This window comes from Candida pseudojiufengensis, assembly GCF_024610245.1.
Source record: "Candida pseudojiufengensis strain CBS 10847 chromosome Unknown scaffold3, whole genome shotgun sequence".
Classification (NCBI taxonomy): Eukaryota; Fungi; Ascomycota; class Pichiomycetes; order Serinales; family Debaryomycetaceae; genus Lodderomyces; species Lodderomyces pseudojiufengensis.
The window spans coordinates 740,215-765,183 of record NW_026261523.1 but is presented as its reverse complement, the minus strand read 5'-3'; the positions used below and the strand labels follow the sequence as shown (position 1 = coordinate 765,183).

General features: G+C 26.5%; 11 protein-coding genes across 11 annotated transcripts; 2 read left to right on the top strand and 9 right to left on the bottom strand. All coding sequences in view use genetic code 12, as the record gives it.

The window, feature by feature from the left end:
* Positions 1-1,901: 1,901 nt before the first annotated feature.
* Positions 1,902-4,262, top strand: KGF55_000780 (uncharacterized protein; the record flags this gene model as incomplete). The annotated part of the gene is made up of 1 exon (XM_051761087.1): positions 1,902-4,262. The coding sequence occupies one exon, from the start codon at positions 1,902-1,904 to the stop codon at positions 4,260-4,262; it is 2,361 nt and encodes a 786-aa protein (XP_051616725.1).
* A 517-nt stretch (positions 4,263-4,779) lies between these two features.
* Positions 4,780-6,203, bottom strand: VTI1 (v-SNARE protein; the record flags this gene model as incomplete). The annotated part of the gene is made up of 3 exons (XM_051761086.1): positions 4,780-5,287; positions 5,527-6,049; positions 6,110-6,203. The coding sequence occupies 3 exons, from the start codon at positions 6,201-6,203 to the stop codon at positions 4,780-4,782; spliced, it is 1,125 nt and encodes a 374-aa protein (XP_051616724.1).
* Positions 6,204-6,330: 127 nt separating this feature from the next.
* KGF55_000778 (uncharacterized protein) lies at positions 6,331-9,480 on the bottom strand (the record flags this gene model as incomplete). Its single annotated transcript, XM_051761085.1, has 1 exon — positions 6,331-9,480. One exon carries the CDS (start codon positions 9,478-9,480, stop codon positions 6,331-6,333), a length of 3,150 nt encoding a protein of 1,049 aa, XP_051616723.1.
* Positions 9,481-10,405: 925 nt separating this feature from the next.
* Positions 10,406-12,044, bottom strand: FCY2 (Fcy2p; the record flags this gene model as incomplete). Its single annotated transcript, XM_051761084.1, has 2 exons — positions 10,406-11,517; positions 11,579-12,044. The coding sequence occupies 2 exons, from the start codon at positions 12,042-12,044 to the stop codon at positions 10,406-10,408; spliced, it is 1,578 nt and encodes a 525-aa protein (XP_051616722.1).
* A 617-nt stretch (positions 12,045-12,661) lies between these two features.
* Positions 12,662-14,236, bottom strand: KGF55_000776 (uncharacterized protein; the record flags this gene model as incomplete). Its single annotated transcript, XM_051761082.1, has 1 exon — positions 12,662-14,236. The coding sequence occupies one exon, from the start codon at positions 14,234-14,236 to the stop codon at positions 12,662-12,664; it is 1,575 nt and encodes a 524-aa protein (XP_051616721.1).
* Positions 14,237-15,551: 1,315 nt separating this feature from the next.
* Positions 15,552-16,931, top strand: KGF55_000775 (uncharacterized protein; the record flags this gene model as incomplete). Its single annotated transcript, XM_051761081.1, has 1 exon — positions 15,552-16,931. One exon carries the CDS (start codon positions 15,552-15,554, stop codon positions 16,929-16,931), a length of 1,380 nt encoding a protein of 459 aa, XP_051616720.1.
* Positions 16,932-16,951: 20 nt separating this feature from the next.
* USO5 (Uso5p) lies at positions 16,952-18,724 on the bottom strand (the record flags this gene model as incomplete). Its single annotated transcript, XM_051761080.1, has 1 exon — positions 16,952-18,724. The coding sequence occupies one exon, from the start codon at positions 18,722-18,724 to the stop codon at positions 16,952-16,954; it is 1,773 nt and encodes a 590-aa protein (XP_051616719.1).
* Positions 18,725-18,966: 242 nt separating this feature from the next.
* Positions 18,967-20,307, bottom strand: KGF55_000773 (uncharacterized protein; the record flags this gene model as incomplete). Its single annotated transcript, XM_051761079.1, has 1 exon — positions 18,967-20,307. The coding sequence occupies one exon, from the start codon at positions 20,305-20,307 to the stop codon at positions 18,967-18,969; it is 1,341 nt and encodes a 446-aa protein (XP_051616718.1).
* Positions 20,308-20,510: 203 nt separating this feature from the next.
* On the bottom strand, positions 20,511-21,911 carry KGF55_000772 (uncharacterized protein; the record flags this gene model as incomplete). The annotated part of the gene is made up of 1 exon (XM_051761078.1): positions 20,511-21,911. One exon carries the CDS (start codon positions 21,909-21,911, stop codon positions 20,511-20,513), a length of 1,401 nt encoding a protein of 466 aa, XP_051616717.1.
* Positions 21,912-22,532: 621 nt separating this feature from the next.
* On the bottom strand, positions 22,533-23,135 carry KGF55_000771 (TRAPP subunit; the record flags this gene model as incomplete). The annotated part of the gene is made up of 1 exon (XM_051761077.1): positions 22,533-23,135. One exon carries the CDS (start codon positions 23,133-23,135, stop codon positions 22,533-22,535), a length of 603 nt encoding a protein of 200 aa, XP_051616716.1.
* A 214-nt stretch (positions 23,136-23,349) lies between these two features.
* KGF55_000770 (uncharacterized protein) lies at positions 23,350-24,342 on the bottom strand (the record flags this gene model as incomplete). Its single annotated transcript, XM_051761076.1, has 1 exon — positions 23,350-24,342. The coding sequence occupies one exon, from the start codon at positions 24,340-24,342 to the stop codon at positions 23,350-23,352; it is 993 nt and encodes a 330-aa protein (XP_051616715.1).
* Between the last annotated feature and the right edge of the window lie 627 nt (positions 24,343-24,969).

Here is a 24,969-nt window from a genome sequence, read left to right as displayed (position 1 = left end):
GTTTCCTAAATCGGTCAAATTGTAATTGAATGAACAAATGAATGACATTATGAGAAAATCTTTCAATATCATGTGTAAAAACCTTTGATTGGAAGACATGATTACGAATACAACAAATCTGAAGTTGTTCAGCAGTAGCAAATCATAAATTGAAACTTCCAACTAATGAATCATTTTTGTCTGAGTCATTAATTTGTAATCAATCATTGAGTTGCGCAAAATTATTGATTTCCGATATTAGATAGAATATTGAGATAAAGCTCAATAAAGACATGATATCATTGAATCAAAACTGATTACAAATCATAGATAAACCAAAGATTCACGGTCATCAAAGTATTTGATCCTTTGATTAGTTTGTTAATATACTACGTGTTCAAAATTTATTCCCTCGATACTTGACACATTTGGCTTAAAGATATAAGATTATGTCAAAATTATTAAAAAAAAATCTTTCGCATTGTGTGTTTCAAATAAATGCATAAACAAGATTGAATCAGAAATAGAATAAAGATTAAAAAATAAAATTTGGTCAAAAGAAAACAGCTAATTCACTCATTTTTAAATTTTCTGAAACAACATGACTTTTTTTTTTTTATATGTGCTTATGTGGTTTTTTTTAAAAAAAAGTAAATACGTAAGCCATATCTTTCAACACTTCACAGCAATGTTGATGAAAATCACTCATTCCTATTTAGCATAAAACAAAAGCCTAACAGAAAAATAAGCTCAAGTGAGTACATTATTTCTTGTTCTGAACTTCAAGCCACTGTTATATTTGCTTCAGGGAATACTACCGCATCCTCGAAATAAATTCGCTCAAAAATTGCTTTTAGATCACTAATATTTCCAAACTTTTCTTTTCATATGGCAGTCCCAAAACCCCAGAAAATGTAGAAAAGAAATATCCGTTTAAGGGTAGAAGGAAGGTTTTTTGTTTTTACAATTGCTCAATAGTGAGCTATCTCATATTTGTGATGATGAATATTAATTCAGTTTTTTTTTTTAAACACTCATATGAGCAACTTTTGCTTAACAGAAAAAGCAAAGTAGCGAATACCTCTTCAAGCTAAATTTAAAATACAGGATGATTGGAAGTTATCTCCTATCTATAAAATTATAAAATGATCTCATTGGGTCCAGATTTAAGGTGAATATTCAAATAAGCTTTGTTTTACTTATAGATCGGCAAGCTCGTATCAGTTATAGATCATTCAATCGAATGGCCCAAAAAAAACGGAACATATAATAATTTGTGTTAAATTTCTTATCTTTTCTTTTTACTTATCGCGGTAATAATGTTTCAAATGGGCGCATGCGATTACGAGTTTTTCCCTGTACCTCGTGGCCAATTTAGTCGGAACAGCTGGCCATGCTTCTTTTGTCTGCTCGTCATGATATCAACGTAAAAGAGTATTAGTATTTGGTCATAAATCACTACTATAATTAGATATAGAAGTAGCTGCAAAGTTATTGGTTCCAACAAGTTTATATTGATTATAAAATAGAATGAATTTATTGCCGTCAACCCAAATCTCTCAATTTGTTGCGAATTTTGTTTTAATATTTGTTTGCAACATAAATCTTCAACTTTTCAATTTCCAATAATGATCACAAATTCTTATATTGCACGTTGTGGTCATGGTGTTAAAAACTTATATCCTAGAAGCATATTGCTTTTAGAAAACTGAATTGTCGCAAAATAAATGTCACAAAATAAAAAATTAAGTAATTGATCAAAAAGATAAAATTTCAAAGTGAAACCGATCACGTCTAAATTTAAATACACGTACCTTAATCTTTAATCAAAACACATCTAAACCTTCAATCCAACTACATCAATTAAAAAGTTTATCATTATTCATGACTCATAATCATTTATCAATTATATAAACCAACTTATGGATCAAATTAAAGGAATACAATTTAAACGAATACTGTTAGATTTATATCCAAATGAAATTTTAACAAAAATAATCGATTATGCTGGAATTGAAAATTTAATAAAATTATTAACAACATATAATAGACCATTTTTAATTGGTAATCCTAATATAAGATCTTCAATTCATTATGTGATTGAAAATGGTAGAGCATTACAATATAATAATAGAATTAATAGACCATCATATATACATATGTATTTACGTGTTGAAAATTTTATAAATAAATCAAATTTATCATTTTTAAAATCAGAAAATGATTTTAAAATTTTAGATCAATATTGTTATGATAATTATATAAATGTTGAATTAAATTTAGCTTATTATATTTGGAATTTAATTGATATAATAAGATTTAAATCAATTATTCAAACTTTAGATTTAACACATGAATATGGTACACATTTAAAATATAATATTGAATTAGAATTTCTGAAAAGTTTTCAATATTATTTACAATTTGAAGATATATTAAATGATTTTTTAGATGAAGGAATTTGTAAAACTGTTGTTTCATTAACAATTGATGATTATGGTCAAGTATTTAAATTAAATTTATTGAATTTTCCTAATTTAAAGAAATTATGGTTAAATGATTGTAGGAGAGCTTTGATTAATGGATTATATGCTCTGAAAATTGAACAACTTTATTTAAATACAGTTTGTGATGAAGATGGTATGCCTTTTTATAAGTTAGATTTATCATTATTACCAAAATCAATTCATGAATTACGATTGAAGAGAATCAAGCTTCGAAACGATTCCGATTTTTCTATAGAAAAACTTTTGGTGAATAAATGTGAGTTTGATGATGATCCTTTCAAAAAAAAAATATTTGATCTTGCAAGTAAAGAAATACATATCAATAAAGAGAAAAGTCCCTACTTTCACCCTTGGGTTACAATTCCTGGATTTGAAAATAGACAATTCATTGAATCGTTTTCTACAAATATGTCAAAATTACCTAAAACAACAGTTTTGAATGAATTAAATATAAAAGATTTAGATAATCCCAATGTTTTATATAATTATAAATTTTCAAATACATTGAAAAAAGTTACTTTATCAAATAATAATATCGAAGATTTATCAATAATTTTAAATAATTTAATATCATTTTCAAAACTTGAATATTTAAATTTAGCAGATAATCCAATTGATTGGAATTCAAGTGAATCAAATTTTAAAAAATTTAAAAATTTAAAATATTTAAAATTATCAAATACTCATATTGGTTTAAATTTATCTAAAATTTTATTTCCGAATTCAATTGAAGAATTATCTTTAGAAGTAAATCAAATTGAATCAATTGATCAAATTAAATTTCCTTCAAATTTAATAAATTTAGGTATTGGATCAAATAAATTAAAAGTTGTTTATAAACCTGATTTTCCAAGTAATTTAAAAACTATTCATTTTACAGAAAATTTAATAACAAAATTAGATTTATCAACAAATTATAAAGGTGAAGATATGAAAATTGAAATATTATATGTAAATTTTAATAAAATTAAAGATATAGAAGATTTAAAATTACCTAATAATAATTATTTAAAAGTATTAAATCTTGATAGATGTCTTTTTAATGAATTGAAATTTAAAGTACCATCAGGAATTAAAGAATTAAGTTTTAGTGCATGTAATATATCAAAAATAGATTTAAAATTTAATGATGATAATACAAGCTTGAAATATTTATGTTTATCTCATAATAAAATTACTCGTTTCCCAAAACGTATGAAATTACCAAATTCAATTATAAATTTAAATTTATCAATAAATGAATTATCAAAAATTCCCGATCAAATATCAAATTTAGAAAATTTAGAATTTTTAAATTTAGCCCAAAATAAATTTAATAAATTAAAATATGATTTTAACAAAAACATAAATTTAGAATCATTAGATTTATCTTTCAATAAAATTTTAGATTTACAATTAAATTTTTTAAATAATAATATTGAATCAAATTTAAAAATTTTAAATTTAAGTTGTAATAAATTAAAAAATTTTAATATGTCAATGATTAGTTTAAAAACAAATTCAAAAAGACAACATTCAAATTTAATTGAAATTGATGTATGTGGAAATAAAATGAAAAATGATGAGATTTTAAATATACTTAGAAGTATTCCTATATCAGTTCGCTTGTTATTGTTTAAAGAATTAAGAGAATCTGAACTAGATGATATTGAAGATGAAAATATTCAAATGTTTTTTAGACTTGAAATGATTCGTTCATTGGGTTCAATAAGTTTTAACTATTGCTCACACAATTATTGTGTTGGTAAAAGGATAGAATTGAGTAGTATTGCATAATTATGGTTTCGAATATGGAATAAGCTATAAGGGATTGGAATACAATAGAGTATATAAAGTTGGAAATAGAAATACTGCTATCGGTAACTCATGAATTGTTCTCTTATTTTAGTTTGAGACACTATGATGCTCTTGATTTGCTACTTGTTTATCTCGATCGAATGAGTATTTCAACTTACTTATTACAATAACCAAAAAGATCTTGCTAAAAGAATAAGAAAGTTCAATTGATTTTCGGATTCTAAGTCGCAGTCGGTCCGATTTTTTTCTTCTTTTCTTCGAAGAGCATTCACCTGAATAGAACTTTGAATAGAAGATCCACTTCATCAATAATCTCTCTACAGTAATTAGTCAATCTTAATAAATAAATAGTCTAAGTGTAGTATTAACTTCGTTTGTCTCTATCATAAAATTCAAATCATGAATCATAACAGATTTTCAAATGTATGAGAACATTTCTTTCTATATACATGTCGATGTTTTCCAACTTCACAATTTCATAATATTAAAACTCAGTTTAATTAAAATCTTTATTTTGTAAATTTCTAGTCATAGCAGGTAATGCAACTCTTATTCCATCTAATTCTTTTGTCATTTTAACTTGACATCCTAATCTTGAAGTTTCAGTTAATCCAAAAGCTAAATCTAACATATCATTTTCATCATCATCAGGTTCTGGTATTTCATCATAAAATTCAGGATCAACAATTATATGACATGTAGAACATGCACATGATCCACCACATGCTCCTTCCATATCTAAATTATGAGCTTGTGCAATATCCAAAATATTATCTCCCTCTGCTACTTCATATGTTAGCTGTTGACCATCTTTCGTTATAAATGTTATATGAAGTTCTTCTCCTGGTTTTGGTTTATGAAGATGACCATGATTTAAGAAAGATGAGGAATTGAAAAATCTTTTTGAAATTGGTTGTATTTTGTGATGAGTTTGGATATGTCGGCTAAATGAGGGTATTATATTTATATTATTTGGTTTCCTCAATATTTGGGATATGGTACTTCTTAGCATTTGTTGATGATGGTTGGTGAATGAATGAAATTTAGTTCTGAGCTGAGTGAATCAAACTTAACCTATTTTTTTTTAATTTTTAATTTGGAATTAAAGCCGTTTAACATTCTAAGAACAATCAAATCAACCTATAACACTAAATATATTATTAACACAAGGTATAAAGAGAATCATGTATTCATTTAGGCAAAGAATTATCTAAATTTACTAAAAAGAACTAAAAATATTAACAATATTAGAACTGCAATTATTCCATAACTTATAAATTTATTAGCAGTTAATCTTCTTCCCATACTTTTTAAAGTTTGTATACTTTTATCAACATAAGTATCAGCTTGCATTAATGTATTTCTTGCTCCAGAAATTTGTTCTCTTTGAGATCTTAAATCATTTAAAATATTACCTCCAATACTTTCTGTTTCTAAAGCTATTCTTTGACTATCTTGTAATCTTTGTGATGATCTTTCTAATGAAGAATGATTATTTAATAATTGTTTTCTTTGATTGTCACCTATACTTTCTTCTTCATCACGATATCTAGAACCAAATAATTCATGTTTATCTTGTGTGTCAGCTAACTGTTTGTATTTTTTTTTAGTTTCATCTATTTGTTGTTTATATTGACGTATTTTCGTGTTGTATGAGGATCTTTGATTAGTTGGTAAGTTTTGAACTTCTATGCTCATTTGATCTAAAACTTCCAATGCTTCATCATTTGCCGCTTCAATTGACTTTAGATAGGTTTTACGTTGTTCTGATTGAGGTTAGTAAAAGTGGTGACAAGTAACAATGTGATTTCGCACTTAAAACATACCTCCATCTACTGATTCTATCTGTGATATTTTACTTTTTGCTTCTTGTAAAGCTAGTTGAAAGTCATTCTCATATGTATTGAAAGAATCAGACATTGTTTCAATGTGGAGATTCTTTATGTGGTTTGCTAATAAAGAGGATTGTCATTTTTAAATATTACAAGTCAATCTTATCGTTTGTCTAAATACACGACTTGGATCTATATCTATAAAAATGTCTACTTTAATTATCATTTAACCTTGTTTCATATTCATCACCATAATCATCTTCTGTTCTTGATTTATACTTCTTAAAGGCTGCCTTAACTTGATCTAAAAATTCATCATCCACTTCGAATTCTGAATCAACTGATGCACCTGATTGAGTCTTTTGTAACTCAGTTAACTCTTGTTTTAAAATTTCATCAGTAACATTTACACCATGATCTAATCCAACTAAATTGATTGCTGCACTAGCTTTTGCTGAAGCATCTTCTTCATCATCAGCAAGATCTAATGCATTTACTGTTAAGTTTAATAATGATTTACCTGATTTTCTTCTTACCAATTTACCTGAAAATGGACCTGATTTTGGTTTGAATTTAGAAACTTCATCTCTTGTATCTAAACTATCATGAAGATAACATGATGATTTTTTTCTTTGTAATGGAGTTCTTGGAGTTTTTGGAATTCTACAAGTAACACCATTATCATGAATCCATTTAGCAACAACAGCAGTCCATCCACATTGATGAGAAGCTCCTAAACCTCTACCAGTATCACCATCAAAATATTCATAAAATGGTACATATTCTTTGAAAAATGGATCTTTATTTGTTTTTTCATTATCACCATTACAAGCTCTATTACCTGCTTCATCTGGTAAAAATAAATGTATCAAACGATGTTGAATTTCTTGAGCACATTGAGCTAAATTAAGATATTCACCAGAACCAACTGGACATTCAACTTTTAAATCTGGTCCATAATATAAATAAAACCTTTGTAAAGCTTCAACTAATAAAAAGTTAGTTGGGAACCAAATTGGACCTCTCCAATTTGAATTACCACCAAACATTCCAGAATCTGATTCACCTGGTAAATATTCAACTTTGAAATTTTCACCATTCACTTGCATTTCAAATGGATGATCTTTATGATATTTAGATAAAGATCTGATACCATATGGTGATAAAAATTCATCTTCATTCAACATTCTATGTAAAATAGCAATTAATCTTTCTTTTGAAACTAATGATAATAATAATCTTTCACCAACACCTCTTGTTTCCATTGATGCAATATTTCTCTCAGCAATATCTCTTCTATGTTCGACAAACCAATTCAAACGTTTTTTAAATGATGGAAATCTATCTAATAATTCTGGTTCTAATGTTAATGATGCATATAATGGAATTAAACCAACTAATGATCTTACAGGTAATGATTGAGTATGATGTTCTCCATATCTAATGGCATCGTAATAAAATTGATCTTTTTCATCCCAAAGTGAATTCTTAGCACTTCCTTCATTTTCAACTTCTGCACCTCTAAATGTCATAGCATCTGCAATTATAACAAAATGTTCAAAAAATTTTGATGCAATATTTTCATAAACAGGTCTAGTTTTAGCTAATTCTAAAGCAATATTTAACATTTGTAATGAGAAAAAAGCCATCCAACCAGTAGAATCGGCTTGTTCCAAATTACCTCCAGTTGGTAATGCTTCTGATCTATTAAAAACACCAATATTATCTAATCCTAAAAATCCACCTTCAAAAACATTATGACCTTCAGCATCTTTTCTATTAACCCACCAAGCAAAATTTAACATTAATTTTTGAAAAACTCTTTCTAAGAAATCTATATCTTCATGTCCATACATTTTTCTTTCTATTTTAAAAATTCTATAAGCTGCCCATGCATGTACTGGTGGATTTACATCACTAAAATTCCATTCATAAGCTGGGATTTGACCATTTGGATGCATATACCATTCTCTTAATAATAAATCAATTTGATTTTTTGCAAACCATGGATCAATCATTGCAAAAGGAATACAATGAAATGCAGTATCCCAAGCTGCAAAAAATGGATACTCCCATTTGTCAGGTAATGATAAAATATCATCAACATATAAATGACTCCACTCTTTATTTCTACCATTTGCTCTATTTACTGGTGGTTTCATAGTATTTGGATCACCATAAGCCCAATAATTATGAACAAAATAATAAAATTGTTTTGACCATAATAATCCAGCAAATGCATATCTTTGAATTTGTCTTAATTCATCACTTATAGGTAATGGAGATACTTTCCAATAAAATTGATCTGCTTCATTTTGACGTTTTGCAAAAATTTGATCTAGTTTATATTCATCAACTTCAGTATTTTCTTTAGTAAATTTATAACGAATTGTTACATAATCTCCAGGTGGAACTCCTCCATTTTCATTGAAAATATACCAAGCAGCAGCTTGAGTACCTTCGTTATCAGGATTTACAGCCTCTTTATTATCATGAACAACAATCTCATGGAATGCATCTTTCACGTATTTAGTTTTATTCTCTTGTCCATATAGTTTTTTAGTATTAGTTTCATTATCTGAAAAAATTAATTGTGGTTCTACATCTGGTGATTGATCAGTTTCACCTGGTGATGGTGCAAAAGATAAATACCTTTTACCGAATTTTTCAGTTTCAACTTCAATTGTATAATCATTAATTTGTCTTACTTGAGGTTTTAACTGATTCTTATCTTCTTCTGTCCCCCAAGTCCAAGTATTTCTTAAAACAACATTTGGTAAAATATGTAACGGAGCAGGTTTATCACTTCTATTATAGGCAGTAATCCTGAAATATAAATCATCTGCTGAATCCTTTGCACTTTCAAATACAACATCAAAATATTCATTATTGTCAAATAATCCTGTATCTGTGATTTCATATTCTTTTTCTAATCTTGACCTACTAGCATTTTCTGATTTCAATTGTTCGTAAGGAAATTCATTTTGTGGGTACTTGTATAAATATTTCATATATGAATGAGATGGTGTGTTATCAAGATAATAATATAATTCTTTAACATCTTCTCCGTGATTTCCTTGATTATTAGTTAATCCATATAATTTTTCTTTTAAAATTGGATCTTTCCCATTCCATAATGCCATAGTAATATTAACCAATTGACGACGATCTGAAACACCTGCTAATCCATCTTGTGACCAACGTGTTACTCTTGCATAATCTTCGAATTTAAATGCGTCCCATGCATTACCATCAACACTATAATCTTCTCTAACAGTTCCCCAAGATCTTTCAGATACATATGGACCCCATTGTCTATATTTAATGTCTTTCAATCTTTCTTCTTCTGCAGTTAAGCCAACCATATTTGAAAAAAATTAACTGAGTCTAGTAAATATAGTAGAAAAGTGAACTGAAAAATTAATGCTGAATTAGAATATTCAATTAAGTAGCAAAATTAGGATTTAAAAATGTAAGTTGATTTTTCTTGAGATTTGAATTTTGTGTCAATTTATGTTTGTGTAATGATTTGAAAGATTTCGATCCTCAATCTCTACTACAACAGTTTTGCTTGATCTCTCGAGATTTCAGTTTCAATTTAAAGATCAATCGATTTCAATACAAAGAATAAAAAGGAATTTCGGGGCTATTACATGAAATGTAGCTAATTCGGTGATTTCTCGGTCTAGAATAAATTGAAAGAACCAGTTTGTAAATTTATGGGTTACAACTATTCAATTGATATTAAATATGAGTTAGCTCTGTTTCATTTCAACTAAACTAAAGTTGACTATAAATAAATACCAGATCATAGACTCGTATTTCAAAAAATCCTAAGTTGTCTTGATTTCGGTCCAATCTTTATAAAAGTTGCATATCTCTCTGATACGGATTTAAAACCGGTCCATCCATAATTGATAATTTGAGCATAAAAGCTTAAGCTTAACGGACCAGAATTTAATACTTTTTACCAACTAAGCCAGTTTACACTCGTGTAGAAAATACAGGAAACCTTAATTTTGAATTTAATGTCTGTATAACTTTTTCAAAATTTCAAAACTTTTGACACACAAAATCTAGATCTCAAATGTGGTAGCACAAAAATGGTTACTGTTTGGGGTAATTGAGGGGAACCTTTTTTCAGTTTGCAGCCATTCTTATATGTAAGTTACACTATTTATTTTCAATACAGTAAGCGTTTAGTAAATTGACAGAGTCAAAAATTCAATTCAATCGAAACAAGTCAATCCTAATAAATAAAATCATACATTAATATACAACTTGTTTCTTCTATCTACCAATATATTTTAATTCTATTGGTCTAGTTAAACAATAAGCAACAAAAGAAATAACAATATTCATTTCCAAAGAAATATCACCAACATGTTGAGCGAATACACCAGAATACCAAGTTTGATCCATAAAAACAACTGTTGAACCAATACCACAACAAAATGCAAATATACCAGCAAATGATATACCATAATTCAATTTATTATTAAAATTATCCGTATTATAATTTGCAAAATTTCCCTTTCTGAAAATAAAATGTTCTGCTGATATAATACCAACATAAATTGAAACATTATAACCAATTATAGATAAGAAATTTGCCATTGCTGCTTCAAATACATAATAAGCTGGAATAGCAAAAGCTAAAGAAATTAAATTACCAATAATACATAACAATACTCTTGGAATTCTTTGAAAAATTCTTTCTGATATACATTGAGTTGCTAATGATAATGAATAACCACCACTTAAATTATTTTGTACAGCTGATAAAGCTAATACAACAACTAAAAATTTATAACCTTTATTATTACTTTCTCCTACAATAATTTCATATAATAATCCACTAAATGAATTTTCATTATATGCATCTTGAAATCTACCTGGTGTATATATACATGAAGTTATAGCAGCACCCAAGATACATGATATAATTGCGGGAATAGATAATCCCAAAGTCATTGCAGTTGCAACTTTAAATCCACTTACATTTGGTTTAAAATATACTAAATAATCAGAAGCACTTGGAGCCCAACCCATTGTAAAAGAAGTTGCAATAACAATATAACCTAATACACCTCTTGCAGTAGTTTCATTCATATCACCCCATTCAAATGCTCTTGATTGAGTAAATCTAACAATTATAACAATATAAACAATAAAAGTTGGTAACCAAGCATATCTTTCATAATAATGAACAAATTTATAACCAACACATGAAACAAAACAAATTATTAAAACTAATATTAAACAAGCTAACCAAGGTTTAAAATTATGATTTACTGAATATAATAATCCTGCTGCTGGCATAAGATTTATTGCATTCCAACCAATACAACTAATAACATTAAAAAATGCAAAAATTCTTCCCATAATATTTCCAGTTAAATCTAATAATTTTATAAGTTAGTATATCAAATAAAATCACAAACAATAACATTTAAAACATACATCTTGAAGCAATTTGTTGTCTAAGACCAGTTTTTAAACCAAATAAACAAACAACTCCAACAACCATAGCACCAATAATATTACAAAATATAGAACATAATACAGCACTTCTAAAATCTAATCCCATTATAGGAGCTAATGATCCAGTACTTAATGCACTTACAGCCATTTGAGGTGAAAAAAAAATTGTAAAAGGTATTAATAATGATGTATCTGTTCTTTCTTCTATTGGTACTTTTTCAATACCTCTTGTTTCAACATTTAAATATTTACCCCATTTTGTTAATAATTTTTTTATTGATGATTCATCCTTTGAAGATTGTTCTGATTTTTCTTCTTCTTCTTTTATTTCATATGAGTCTGTATATTCTATTTCATTTTGAACGTATCTTTCTTTATTAAGTGATGGATTTTTTTCAATATCGTGTGACTCTATAATTTCTTCTTCATGTATATTATTCCCCATACTTATTAATACTTTGACGTTGACAAATAAAAAAAGGGTTGGTTTGAATATGATGAAAGAAAGAAAGGGCTTAAAGACGTTTATATCGAGTTAATAAAAAATGGGGTATAAGATCCATATATTAACTTAATATTTATTCGTATCATTATACAAAATTTTTCAGATATGAGATAAAAGATTAGAAATCTTGCATGATGTAGATTGTTTCATACGGCATAAATTTGAATAATTTTGATAGAATGAATCTCAGCTCAGGCGAGAGAGTTTGATTGTTTTCAAAATAATCGGGCTTTCATTTTTTACTCCTTTGGAATATATTATGTTTGCACAGTAAATATTTGGCTGCAAAATATAATTTGGTTTTAGATTCTTTTTTTCAATCAAGAAATTTTTTTTTAAGTTTTTGACAGATTTCATAATTTTTTTTCTTAGCCGTTCGGAAAATCTCAAGATTTTTAGAAATCTATGCTTAGGGAAAATAGAAATGCCGGATCTGCGATATACTTTAAATATATTATATATGCATGCAAATAAAAATTGTCTTATAATATTACAAATAATGAATATATATAGTCTATAAAGATAAAAAAATCTATCATAATTAATTGTTTTTTGTCTTAAGCACCTGATTTTTCATTTTCTAATTGAGCTTTTGCTTTAGATATTGCTTCTGCAGCTTCCCTTTGACCTTTTTTAGCCATATTTCGACCAAATTTAATTAAAACAAATGGGAATATAACAGTTAATACAACAATCCAAGCAACCAAAATACCAAAATGTCTACCTAATGCTCCTTTATAAACATCAAAAAATACAGTTTTTGTACTTTCAAAAGCATTATAAGTTGGCATTGCATAACCATATCTATAAAAATTATTAGTTAATGCCATACTTGAAAATGAAGGTGATATATTAAGGATAATCCAACTTATCATCCAACAACTTAATAATGCTGGAATTTGTATTATACCAACTATAATCATTATTGCAATTTCATTAGCTAATCCAACACCAATCATTGTTAACCATGTAATACAAAAATATACTAAAAAACCAGATCTACCATAAGTAACAGTAAAATCAACTTGAAAAGCTAAACTAATTAATCCAAAAAATATTGATAAAACAGCAAATGATAATACAGAAGTCATCCATCTATAAACTAAATAATGTAATTTATTTAATCTTGTTCTTGCAATTCTCATATGAGTATTTGTAAAAAAATTTGCTGCAAAAAATGTCAAAAGAATCATATAAATATTACCAACTTGTAAAGGAGCAATTAATATAGCATCATTTGATGGTATTCTATCTATATATTCAAAAGATAATGGAGTTGATATAATTTGAATTTTCAGTGTTGAATCTATTAATATTTGATTATTTATAATTTTTTCAATTGTATTTGGTTGTAATTTTAACCATTGTTTTTCAATTTTTTGAATTTGAGGTATTATATATGAATTCATATTTAAAAAATCTCTTCCTGTTTCATAATGAACTACTATAGTGTTTGCAGTAATATTATAATTTGAATCACCATTTTCCAAAGCATTTTGATAATTTAATGTAGCTTCTGGTTTTAAATATATTGAAGCCCAATATTTTTGATGATGAACTTGTCTTAAAATTTCTTCTTCAACTGTATTACCTCTTTTAGAAGCTTCATTTGCAAAATTTTGATAATCATAAATATGCCAATCTCCAATTTGTTTAGCAAATGGTGTCAGTAATATTTGATTCATTGTATTTCCAAATATTGGTTCAACTCCATTAATTCTTTCATCTCCAATAACAACCAAAAAATTTAAATTTTTTAAATAATTTTGTCTATCATAATATGAACCCCAATATATAGAAAATGCAGCCATAATTAAAGTACATAAAGCTAACATATTTATTAAAAATTTCCATGCTATATGTTTTCTTTGTGGTGCAAATTCAGGACTAAAAAATGATATACTATCTGATCCTGGATTTCTTTCTGGTTCTGGTGCACCATATTCTTCTGCTGTTAATTCATTATCTATTTCATCTTCCATACTACTATCATTATTATTATTATTTAGATTTCGGTTTGATCTATTTCTATTTGAAACAGTGTTATTATTATGATTAATAAATTGTGGATCAGTCATTGTATTTTGTTCATTTTCATTAGTTGAAGTATCTGATTCCTTCAAAGAAGCCATGACCTTTGTTATTAGCAACAATTGATGTATTAGTTTCAACTGAAAAGTTGATTAGTGGATGCTATTTATGAATGATATAAAAAGAATTGAAACTAATGGATGAGAAACAAGGTTTTAGATTCTATATATAAATTTATACAGTATGTAATATTTAATACATACTTTAGAAAACAAACTTTAAAATTTATTATTATATTATGTACTTATCCTTATATTACATAATAAATTATTTATTACTAAGAAACAAAAATTTATGCGATGAATTTAAGCGAAACAATAATTGTTGCTACCAGTCTAAAAATAGTTTATGTAAAAAATGAACGGAGTTTAAACGGAGATGAATTTGATTAATTAAACATCAATTAACCGATTGAAATTGAAAGCATTATAAATTTTTACGTATTGATAATCATTCTAAGTCGAATAAAATTTACTATCGATTCATACGGAATTGTTCTAGTTTCATACGGATTTATTTACACGCATAAGGCCGATACTTTAAGTTGTTTATTGACGTGACTTCTTGATTGATGAAAATATTTAGGTAATTACTTCATCAAAAGAAACAACTATCTTTGTCAAGTGAATGTTTAAGAAGCATTTCTGTTTGTCATTCAGGTTTAACAACACGTCTTTAAAAAGGTGTTGATTTTTAACTCAGTCCAAAATTTCAATTTACCACTTGGTAGTGCATACTGTAGCTAATTTAAAACAAAAAATTACATGCGTTAAGCGCAAATTATTACGATTTGATATAGTTAACTGCAACATAAAAGACTAACTGACTTAAACTTGAGGATCGCAGAAAGTGAAAATTGGCCATAATAATAAGATTTTAATAATACTCAATAATGCCTGAGATTATAGTGATCACAAGCCTCATTATTACCTACTTAAGCTATAAATTATTAAGGTGCGCGTTTTTGAATACTCTATAAACAAAATGAATTTGAAAAAAAAAAAAATCGAATAATCTCTAGCGTTTAGAAAATCTATAATAAAATAGAATAGAATATAATCAAATATTAACAACGATTAATCAATCAATCAATCAAACTTATCACATCTAATCATATCATATCTACATCAATCAATAGTAATAGCTCCATTTCAGTGCTTGATTTATTAATTTCCTTGTTCATAGTTAATTGTATTATTATTATATTAAATCCACTTTGATACCCAAATTTACTTAGATATTTTTTTCCCCATATTATAATTTTCATTTCAAAACAAACTTAAATTTTGCAACCATATCATTTATATAATTTAAGCATTCTTTAATTTTGCATTCATTTATCATTTCATTTCAATTATGACTCAAACTGCAACAACTACAACAACTACTTCAGTAGTACCTACAACCACTACCACCACCACAAATCAAATTCAAAAAAATGGTACAACTTCATCATCATCAAATATACAATCATCATCAGGAGATAAATCAGGTAAACGAATAGAATTAGAGAAATTAATACGAGAGTTCCAAAGTAAACTAGGTTCAAATTGGGAAAAATATCATGAAACCCTTAGTTTATTTTTAATTGGAAAATTATCAAGAATTGAATTAATTGAAATTATACATCCCTTGCTAAAATCACAAAATTTATTTAAATATCATAATAAATTATTAATGCTTAATTTTGCAAATTCTTTAAAAGATAGTTCATCATTAAATTTTTCAAATGAATTAGCATCATTTTGGAATAAAAAAATTAATAAAAATTCAAAAAATGTTAAAAGTTCACAATATGAAAAATTTAAATCAAATATTATGGGATTACCAATAAAAGAAAGAAGAAGAATTAAAAATATAACAAGAGATTCTGGTAAAAGAAATAAATTAAATGCTGGTATTACATTAACAAGACATACTTTATTACCAAAAATCCCAATGATTCAAGATAAAGAACAACAACAATTACAAGTTAATAATTTAGTACAATGGCAACAAGATGTATTAAATGGTATAAATGCTCCAATATCAACTGAAAGTTTTGAAATTCCTGATGCTGATAATTTATCTAAGCTAATGTTAATGACTATGAGAGAACATGGATTAACTGGAGGATTAAATCAAGGAGTTATGGAAGTTTTATTATTAGGTTTAAAAGCTCATTTAAAAAATATAGTAGAAAGTACAATTGATGTTGCAAAATATAGAAAAAATAAGTATACAAATAATGATTATGTACCTTATGAAAAAATAACAACAAATAATGGACTAGAGGAAGATAATTCATTGAAAAAACGAAAATATGAAGAAGAACAATTTAATAATGGTAAAGATATAATATTATCAGTTGAAGATTTATATGATACTTTTGAAATGTTTCCACATTTAATTGAACCAAATGGTCCAAAATTAAGATTAAGTAATGTAATGTTAGAAGATGATGATTATCAAGGTAAAAATTTTAATTATCATTTACCTCCAAAACCTATATCATATATTACTAAAAAACCAATAGATACTACAGCAGTTAATAGTGAGGGGAATACTGAAAATACTACCAATAAAACAGATGTAGTTGATCGACAACAATCAAGTTCAGCTTCACCTCCACTACTGCAACAACCCCCTCCACCATCACAACAACAACATCAAAATAACATGCTTAGACCTGATGCTCATATTGGTTCTAACGACGAATTGAAATGGGTATTGCATGATTTAGTTTCAACTATGTAGCACTTTAAAAATATGTATATTTATTTTTTATTCTTAATGTTCTTTAGTATTTCTAAGATTTCAAAATTATTGATTTCGGTTATAATTAAATTTTTACTCTTTGTTGAAATCCATTGTATTAATTTGTCAGTCGATGATGTATTTTTTGAAGATGATGATACATTCAAATTCTTTAATATATTAATTTGACTCGTTAGGTCTACTTTCTTTATATCCATTAATACCAACTTACTTTCAAATACTTTACCATTCTTTAATCCAGAAACTGTTAAAACATGAATAAGAACACCATTATTTTCATTATCATCAATAAATCGTTTAACTTGAAATAAATCATTAACTATCATTTTTTGACTTCCAAAAATTGAATTTGTGGGGAGAAGTGAATTTGTTAATAAATCAGTAGTTTCATTCATACATTGATAATCAATTTTAATATCATCATGATTTAAAAGATTTTTCATTGCTTCAAATATAATATATGTACCAGGAATAAATTGTGAAATAATTGATATATTTTGACCATTTAATATGTTGGTAATGAATAAAGAAAATTCATCATATATGGATGAATATGGGGTATCCTCTTTAAATACTTTATCAAATCCAACTATATTATCAATATATTCTTCTTCATTTGATATTGCATATATTCGAATATTTTTACTTTCATAATTCATTATTGAATTTTCTAATATTCGTCTATGTTCATCATGTTTTTGTATTTTAGAAATTAATTCTCTGTATTCCTCTTGGACTTTATTAAATTCAGGTTGTTCTAAATTCGATTGTTCGGTCTTGATCTTTAATTGATTATCTAATTCATTTAATTGTAATTCTATACTTTGTTTATCTCCTTTAAAATTTGTCATTGTTTGTTCAATTGTATTTATTTGTTGCTTTGTGGATTCTATTTTGGCATTGTATATATCAAGTTCATTTAATGCTTGTTGGAATTCAACATTTAATTCGTTAAATTCTGACTGCTTTTGACTAATTATTTCATTATTCTTTTTCAACTCTTCTTGTAATGTAGATATCTTAGTATCATACTCGTCTTTAATTCTTTTACGCTCTATTGCAACTTCTTCATCATTTGCAATCTGTTGTTTCTCAATCTTTATATTCAATTCTTTTTCAACATTCTTCAATTTATCCAACTTTTCAATCAATAAAGAATAATCAATATTTTTAATTTCTTCCATTTCATTTTTCATTTCAAATTCAAATTCTTTCAATTGATTATCCAATTTAATTTGATTTTCTTTCAATTTAATCTCTATCATTTTTTCTTCATTTTGAACTGATCTTATAATTTCTTCACTAAAATAATCAAATTGTAATTGAAAATTTATAAATTCTGAATTTATATCAACAACTTTTTTTTCATGATTTCTATATATTCTTCGTAATTTTTGCAATTCTTCTTCGTAATGATCTAGCTGGTTTTGTTTATTGTTTATTTCTTCTGTTATATTATATATTGCTTCTTGTAATTCTGTTGTAATATTTGGGTATTGATAAGAAGGTTCTTGAAATGAAACATTTGCTGGCGGTGGTTTTCTAGCTAATCTTTGTTGCATTGCCATAATTCTTGATTGAAAAGAAACATTTGACAATTGAGTTTGAATTTGAGGCTGTGGAGGTTGTGGTATTTTTGAATCAAATGTATTTGATGAAGTTGGAATACTAACACATTCAAATCCTAAAGAAGATCGTCTATTTGGAGGTGATCTGTTCATTCTATTCGGTGAATGTTCTTCCAAAGGTTTTAAATTTTCATAAAAATTCATAACTAAGGATTCTATTCTATTTTTATATTAATATCATGTGAGATTGATAATGATTACTTTTGGTTGGTTGTAATTAATTATGAAACAAATGATTTACACTAAAATTTGTATGTTTACAATTATAATATTTACATTACACAAAAATTAAATAATAATATTACACAAAACAAAGTTGGTGTCTTATTTTATCAATGTCTAGAATCATTAACTAATGTCACTTTAACATGGACTTATTCATAAACTTATTCATCTTTCTTTATCTCTATAATAGTTTCAGTAACAATTGGTTTTGAATTAACTTCAACTACAGAATCAACTTCAACAACATCAACTTCTTTATCAATTAATAAACCTTGACCAAAATACCAAAGTAACCAAAATATAATCCAATGAGATTCATCTAATGCAAATATAATATATTTTGATCTTAAAGATTCAATTAAATATTCATTTAATATATTTGCATAATTTGTAATATTTTGATAATTATAAAATAAATTTGGTGATAATGCTACACTTATAAGTGACCAAGCAAATAACCATATTATCACTACATATATATAAGATTTTCTTGCTTTTGGATTTATAATTTTCAATTTTTTAAATGTTGAACGTATTGATAATGTATATACTACTATTTTGATAAAATTTGAAATTGCAAATAATAATGCTATTGGCCCACTAAATGTATTTATCTTATATTGTAACGTAATATTTTCAATTTGATTTAATCCATCATAACCAGCAGGACCTAATACACCTTGAACAACATTATAACTTTGATTATTAATTTCAATGTAATTTACATTTGTTTTTAAATCGAAATATCTTACCGCAAATGATGGTATTACAGTTAATAAAGTAACAAAAAAGATTTTTTTAACATTTTGATCACGATAATTTCCATAAGTTAATCCATATCCCATTAAAAATAACATTGTAAAAATATCATCTAATCCCTTCACAACATATTCAGAATATCTCAAAACTGGTTCATTAAAATATGTAAAAATCAATGATGTTAAATATACTGAAACTTTAGCTAATTGAACTAATGTGACAGTTTTATAAATGATAGGAGGATTTGTACCAAAATTGAATAGTCTTGCTAAAAATAAACAAACAACTATATTTATTGCAGACCACCAAAGGTCATCATATCTTTCATAATACCCATTCTCTTTAACATCGACTTTATACTCGTATGATGATAATTTCGGACTATATATACACCAAGTCCCCGGAGTAACTCCAAATTTTAATGGTTCAGCATTTAATTCATCTTTTGAAGCATATATCGAATCTGGTGAATCAAATACAAATTCTCCATATTCAATATATTCATCAATTTTTGCATCTGTTGTTAAAAAATCAAAATTTGGTAATTCTTCAAATAAATTTCTATGATTATAATCAAATACAACAATTGGAACTGGTTCTTGACCAATTGTTTTTGTAATTTCAATTGTAGTTGGTAATGTTATTGTTAAACATGCTGCATTTGTAGTTGTTTTTAAATAAAATACTCTTCCGTGACACAAGGATACAATTGACACTAGCACCACTATTAATGTTGAAAGCATGTCCAACTTGGTTGAGTTTGGTGGAATTGATTGTTGCTTGCTGAAGTTGAAGAATTAAATGATGATGCAAAAAATGAGAATTCTAGATTAAAGTTTCAATGGGGTAAAAAAATAACCATAAGGGGAAATTTTTAAATTTCACGAAATATTCTACAAAAAATATAATTGAAGAGCCAAATAGATGATTTTAAGCATTAATTATATTACATGTTCTCTATATCTTTTTTTTCAATTGAGCTGTCATCGACATTCTCAATTTCTATAAATGCATTTGTACCATTTGCGTCTTTTCTTTGTACAAATATGAAAATAAATGAACAAATCACACCTAAACCAGCTATACCAGTTGCAAAATAAAGCCCAGCTCTATAGCTTGATAATTGATCTTGATTATGTTTGTAGGTTTCTATTTCAACACAAGTTGACATACCAAGGAATAAACTAACTGAATAATTTACAACTGTAGATACTAATGAACCTGCCATTCCTTGATTATTTTTCATAAGGTCCAGTAAAATCAAGCAACAAGTAGGAAAGCTGAGGTCCATTGCCCAAGCTAGAATAAATTGCATACCAAAAGTGAGCCTAAAGAATGATTGTTCAATAGGAGTTACAGACAACATTATACAGCCAACCATGAAACAAATAGTTGAAAATGAAATTATAAATGATGGTTTTGTATGTGAAATAATAAATGATGCCAATAATGAAGCTATACAACCCAATACTAAGAATGTAATATAAGTTAATCCACCTTCAATTGGAGTATAATTTCTTAAATTTAAAATGATATTCCAATAATAAAATTGCCAAGCTCCAAATGATCCCCAACCAAATGACATACAAGCTAAAACAAGTCCAATTTTAATATTGAAAATAGATTTTGGTAATAATGGAAATTCTGTAAATTTCAACTCATAAACAAAAAAAGCTGCAATTAATAATACTGATACCACTAATAAAACAATAATATAAGCTTTATTCCAACCAACTACAGGTCCTTGTGTCCAAACAAAATTCATCAATATTAATCCAGCAAGACCAATGATACAACCAGGTATATTTAATTTTTGTAACCTATTTCCAGTAGTGTCACCTTCAAAATGAGGTATATATACAATCGAAAGTATTAACAAGATGAAGCTAAATATAGCTAATAACCAAAATATCCATGGCCACCACCAAGTTTGAGCAACCACTCCTGCCATCAATGCTCCAACACAAGCTCCAGTAGGTCCGTTTGCACCAACACATCCAAATACAAAATTTTTTCTTTCTCCATTTGAATAAATATGACCTAATATACCTAAACCAGTAGGTAATATTAAAGCAAATCCAATACCTTGAAAAGCTCTACATATAATAAAGAATATTATTGAATTAGTATAAAAAGAAAAACCTGAAATAATTGACCAAACAATAATCCAAATCCATCCAATATTAAATATTTTTTTGAAACCATATAAATCTGCAATTCTACCACTGACTAATATAAAACTCCCCACAGTTAATGCATACCCACCCATAAACCAAGTAGTATAAGCTGATGATGTATTTGAATTTTCAAAATCTTTCAAAATAATATTCATTGTACTTAAACACATTGTTATACCTGCTTGTGTAAGGAATTGTGCAAGACATACTAATATTACAACTATTATTTCATGAAATTTTGAATTAAATATTTTCGGTCTTTCGTCAAATTTTAACATCCTCATTACTCTCCTTTTCTCTCACGTTTTTATCGATAAATCATCAAACAATCTTCGTTCTATTAAAATATATTGAATTCTATCATCGTGGTGATTCAGATGTGATTTTATATATTCTATTTACAAAAACTGTCAAAAAACTTTTGCTACACAAAATTAGAATTTTGAAGCTTTTTTACGGCTAGTTCCATAATTATTTAAATATTGAGGTAAGGATGTTTTTACTGATAAGGTTATTATTCCGTACCTCAATAATTAATATTAATACATAGATTTATGGTTTTTTCAGGTACACAACAATATGTTCATACAAAATATGCCTTCAATGCTTCATCGAGTGTCTTGAATACGTGATCAAGTCGTTATAACCGGTGGTAGTCAGAGCTACTTTAGGGAAGAAATTTTGTGTGAAACTTAAGTAATCTATAGAGATCGATTTATCAAATTAATTTTATTTGCATGCAAATTTATTCTTTTATGACTCTTTACTCTAAAAAGTCTCTATTTAGATCATTAAACAAATATTGGTAAAGATTTTAAATATATGTCAGTTTCTTCAATAAATTTCCAATTTTGAATCATACCATATGCTTCATTTTCTTTCATCTCTTCAACACTTAAATTTTTTGTTGATTTTGTATCTTCTTCATCATGTTCAATAACTTTAAATTCTATTGGCAGTAAAGGATTATCTACTACATATTTTAAAAACAAAGTCGAATAAATATACCATAATTCATTCGATAGATTTGTTACATTTATATCTGTTGTTAATATAAATTTAAATTTTGTTAATGATTCCCAAAAATGAATCTTGAATTGTCCTATTGTGAAAGTTTTTAATTCATTTGTTGATTCTGACGGGTTTTCCGAGGAAGATACTAACTTTGATGATATTTGATTTAATGAATATATTATTCCAAATAATAGCTTGGAGTTATCACCATAATTATTTTTATTTATTCCAGATTTATTTGAAGTTGAACTGGATGGTATTGAAATTGATGAGGATGAAGGATTTTGTTGCAGCAGCAGCGGCTGTGATAACTGTGTAAATTCTCTATTGTATATGCAATGACAATGTCGATCAAATATGTTGAATGCGTATATAGTCATGAGTGTTAATTGTAAGTTGTTAGATTGATGCAACTTGTAATCATGATCTTGATAATCTAAATACAGCTTTTTGTGTCAGTTACATTTGTCGCGAAATTTTCAGAACAACACGGTTAGATATTAGAATTGTAGATTCAATGCTAAGTTCAATCTAGAACCGTTGTAAAGAAATTTAAAATAATTTATTAAACAGGTATATATCTAAATAAATATCTTAGTTTGGACCGAATATTCCTCTACCAATTTTACCAAATATAATGATCCCACAAAAGAAAAATGATCCAATCCATAACCATAAAGCAATAATATCATCTGAAGTTTTTGAATATTGATTTATAAATTGATAATTTTGTGTATATATACTAACACAAGCTAAAGTTGAAACTAATAATGAAGATAAAAATCCTGAAATTGTTCCATCCAATAATAACCATAAACCTGGATTAATTAACGACCATATAATTGAAACTTGTAAAAAACTACTCCATTCAATTTTTCTAATTGCATAACTTATACCTAAAAAGGTAATACATGATCTAATTAAATCATTAAAAAAATTTGATTGATTCACTGATGATGAAGGTGATTGATTATTTGGATTTGATGATAATAATCTTCTTGTAAAAAAATTAGGTAAAATTCTATCAAATATTGGATGTAATGAAGCCATTAATAAACCTTGTAAAGTTAATGCAAAAATATTATCAAAAACTTTTAAAATATCACCATTTATATTTATATAATTACCAATTTTAAATTTTGAAACAAATGCATAAAGAAATACATGAGTTATAGTTAATGGAAAATTAACTAATTGATTTTCATTAAAATGATTATAATTAATATGTTTTATAATTTCATTATAAATATATGCTGAACTTGATAAAATCACTAATTTTGCAGGTAATGGTATATTATAAGTTGATTCATTTGTATTTGAAGTAATTGGAGTTAAAGTGGAATCATTACTTTGAGCTTTTAATAAAATATTTATATCTGATTCAGAAGTCTCATTAAAATCTTTATTTAAATCAACATATGAATCATTTTTATATAAACCAAATAGTTCTGGTTTTGTTAAATTTAAAACTGAATCTGTTTTTTCCATTTTTCCTTTTAATGGAGTTGATGTACCTGAATTAGGTGGAGAATTATTCATACTTTTAAGATTAGTATTTGATAATGCAATTTTTCTAAGATCAGACATTATTTATACCAAGACTTTATAATTTTATACTTGAAATTATTGGAAAAGATTTAAGTGATTTTTGATAGATAACTTCGTGTCAGTAAATTCCGGAATTGATTGGATTGAATTAAAAGGCTAGCAATGGTAGATTTAGATCTAACGTTATGAATTGAGTGGAATCGATGAGTTGTATTAATATTAGATCTTGTTCTGATAAAGAATAAGGAAGTAATAAATATGAATAAATATGAGTAGTTTTAATGTAAACAAAATCTAAGTAGTTTATTACTATTTTAGTAGATGCAGTACAATAGTTAAAATAAAGGATTCTCGCACACTCTTTAATTTGTTAATTTTGTGATACTTTGCTTAGGTTAATAAAAGTAATGAACTCGAAACTTGAAATCAGTTGCAGTCGAGCAAAAGCTGTTATTGTTACCTCAAGCCTATCAAATAAGAGCTGGCATACACAGCTTGTAGAATCCCAACTTTAAGAACTATAGGCGAATGTGAATGTGCTTTAGTTAACCAATATCGTAGAAATTGCAGTCATCAAGAAATTACTTCAGAGAAACAAATTTGAGACTACATTGTCCAAAATACAGAATCACCCTATTTTCCTATGACTTCAAAGGAGCTCTGACG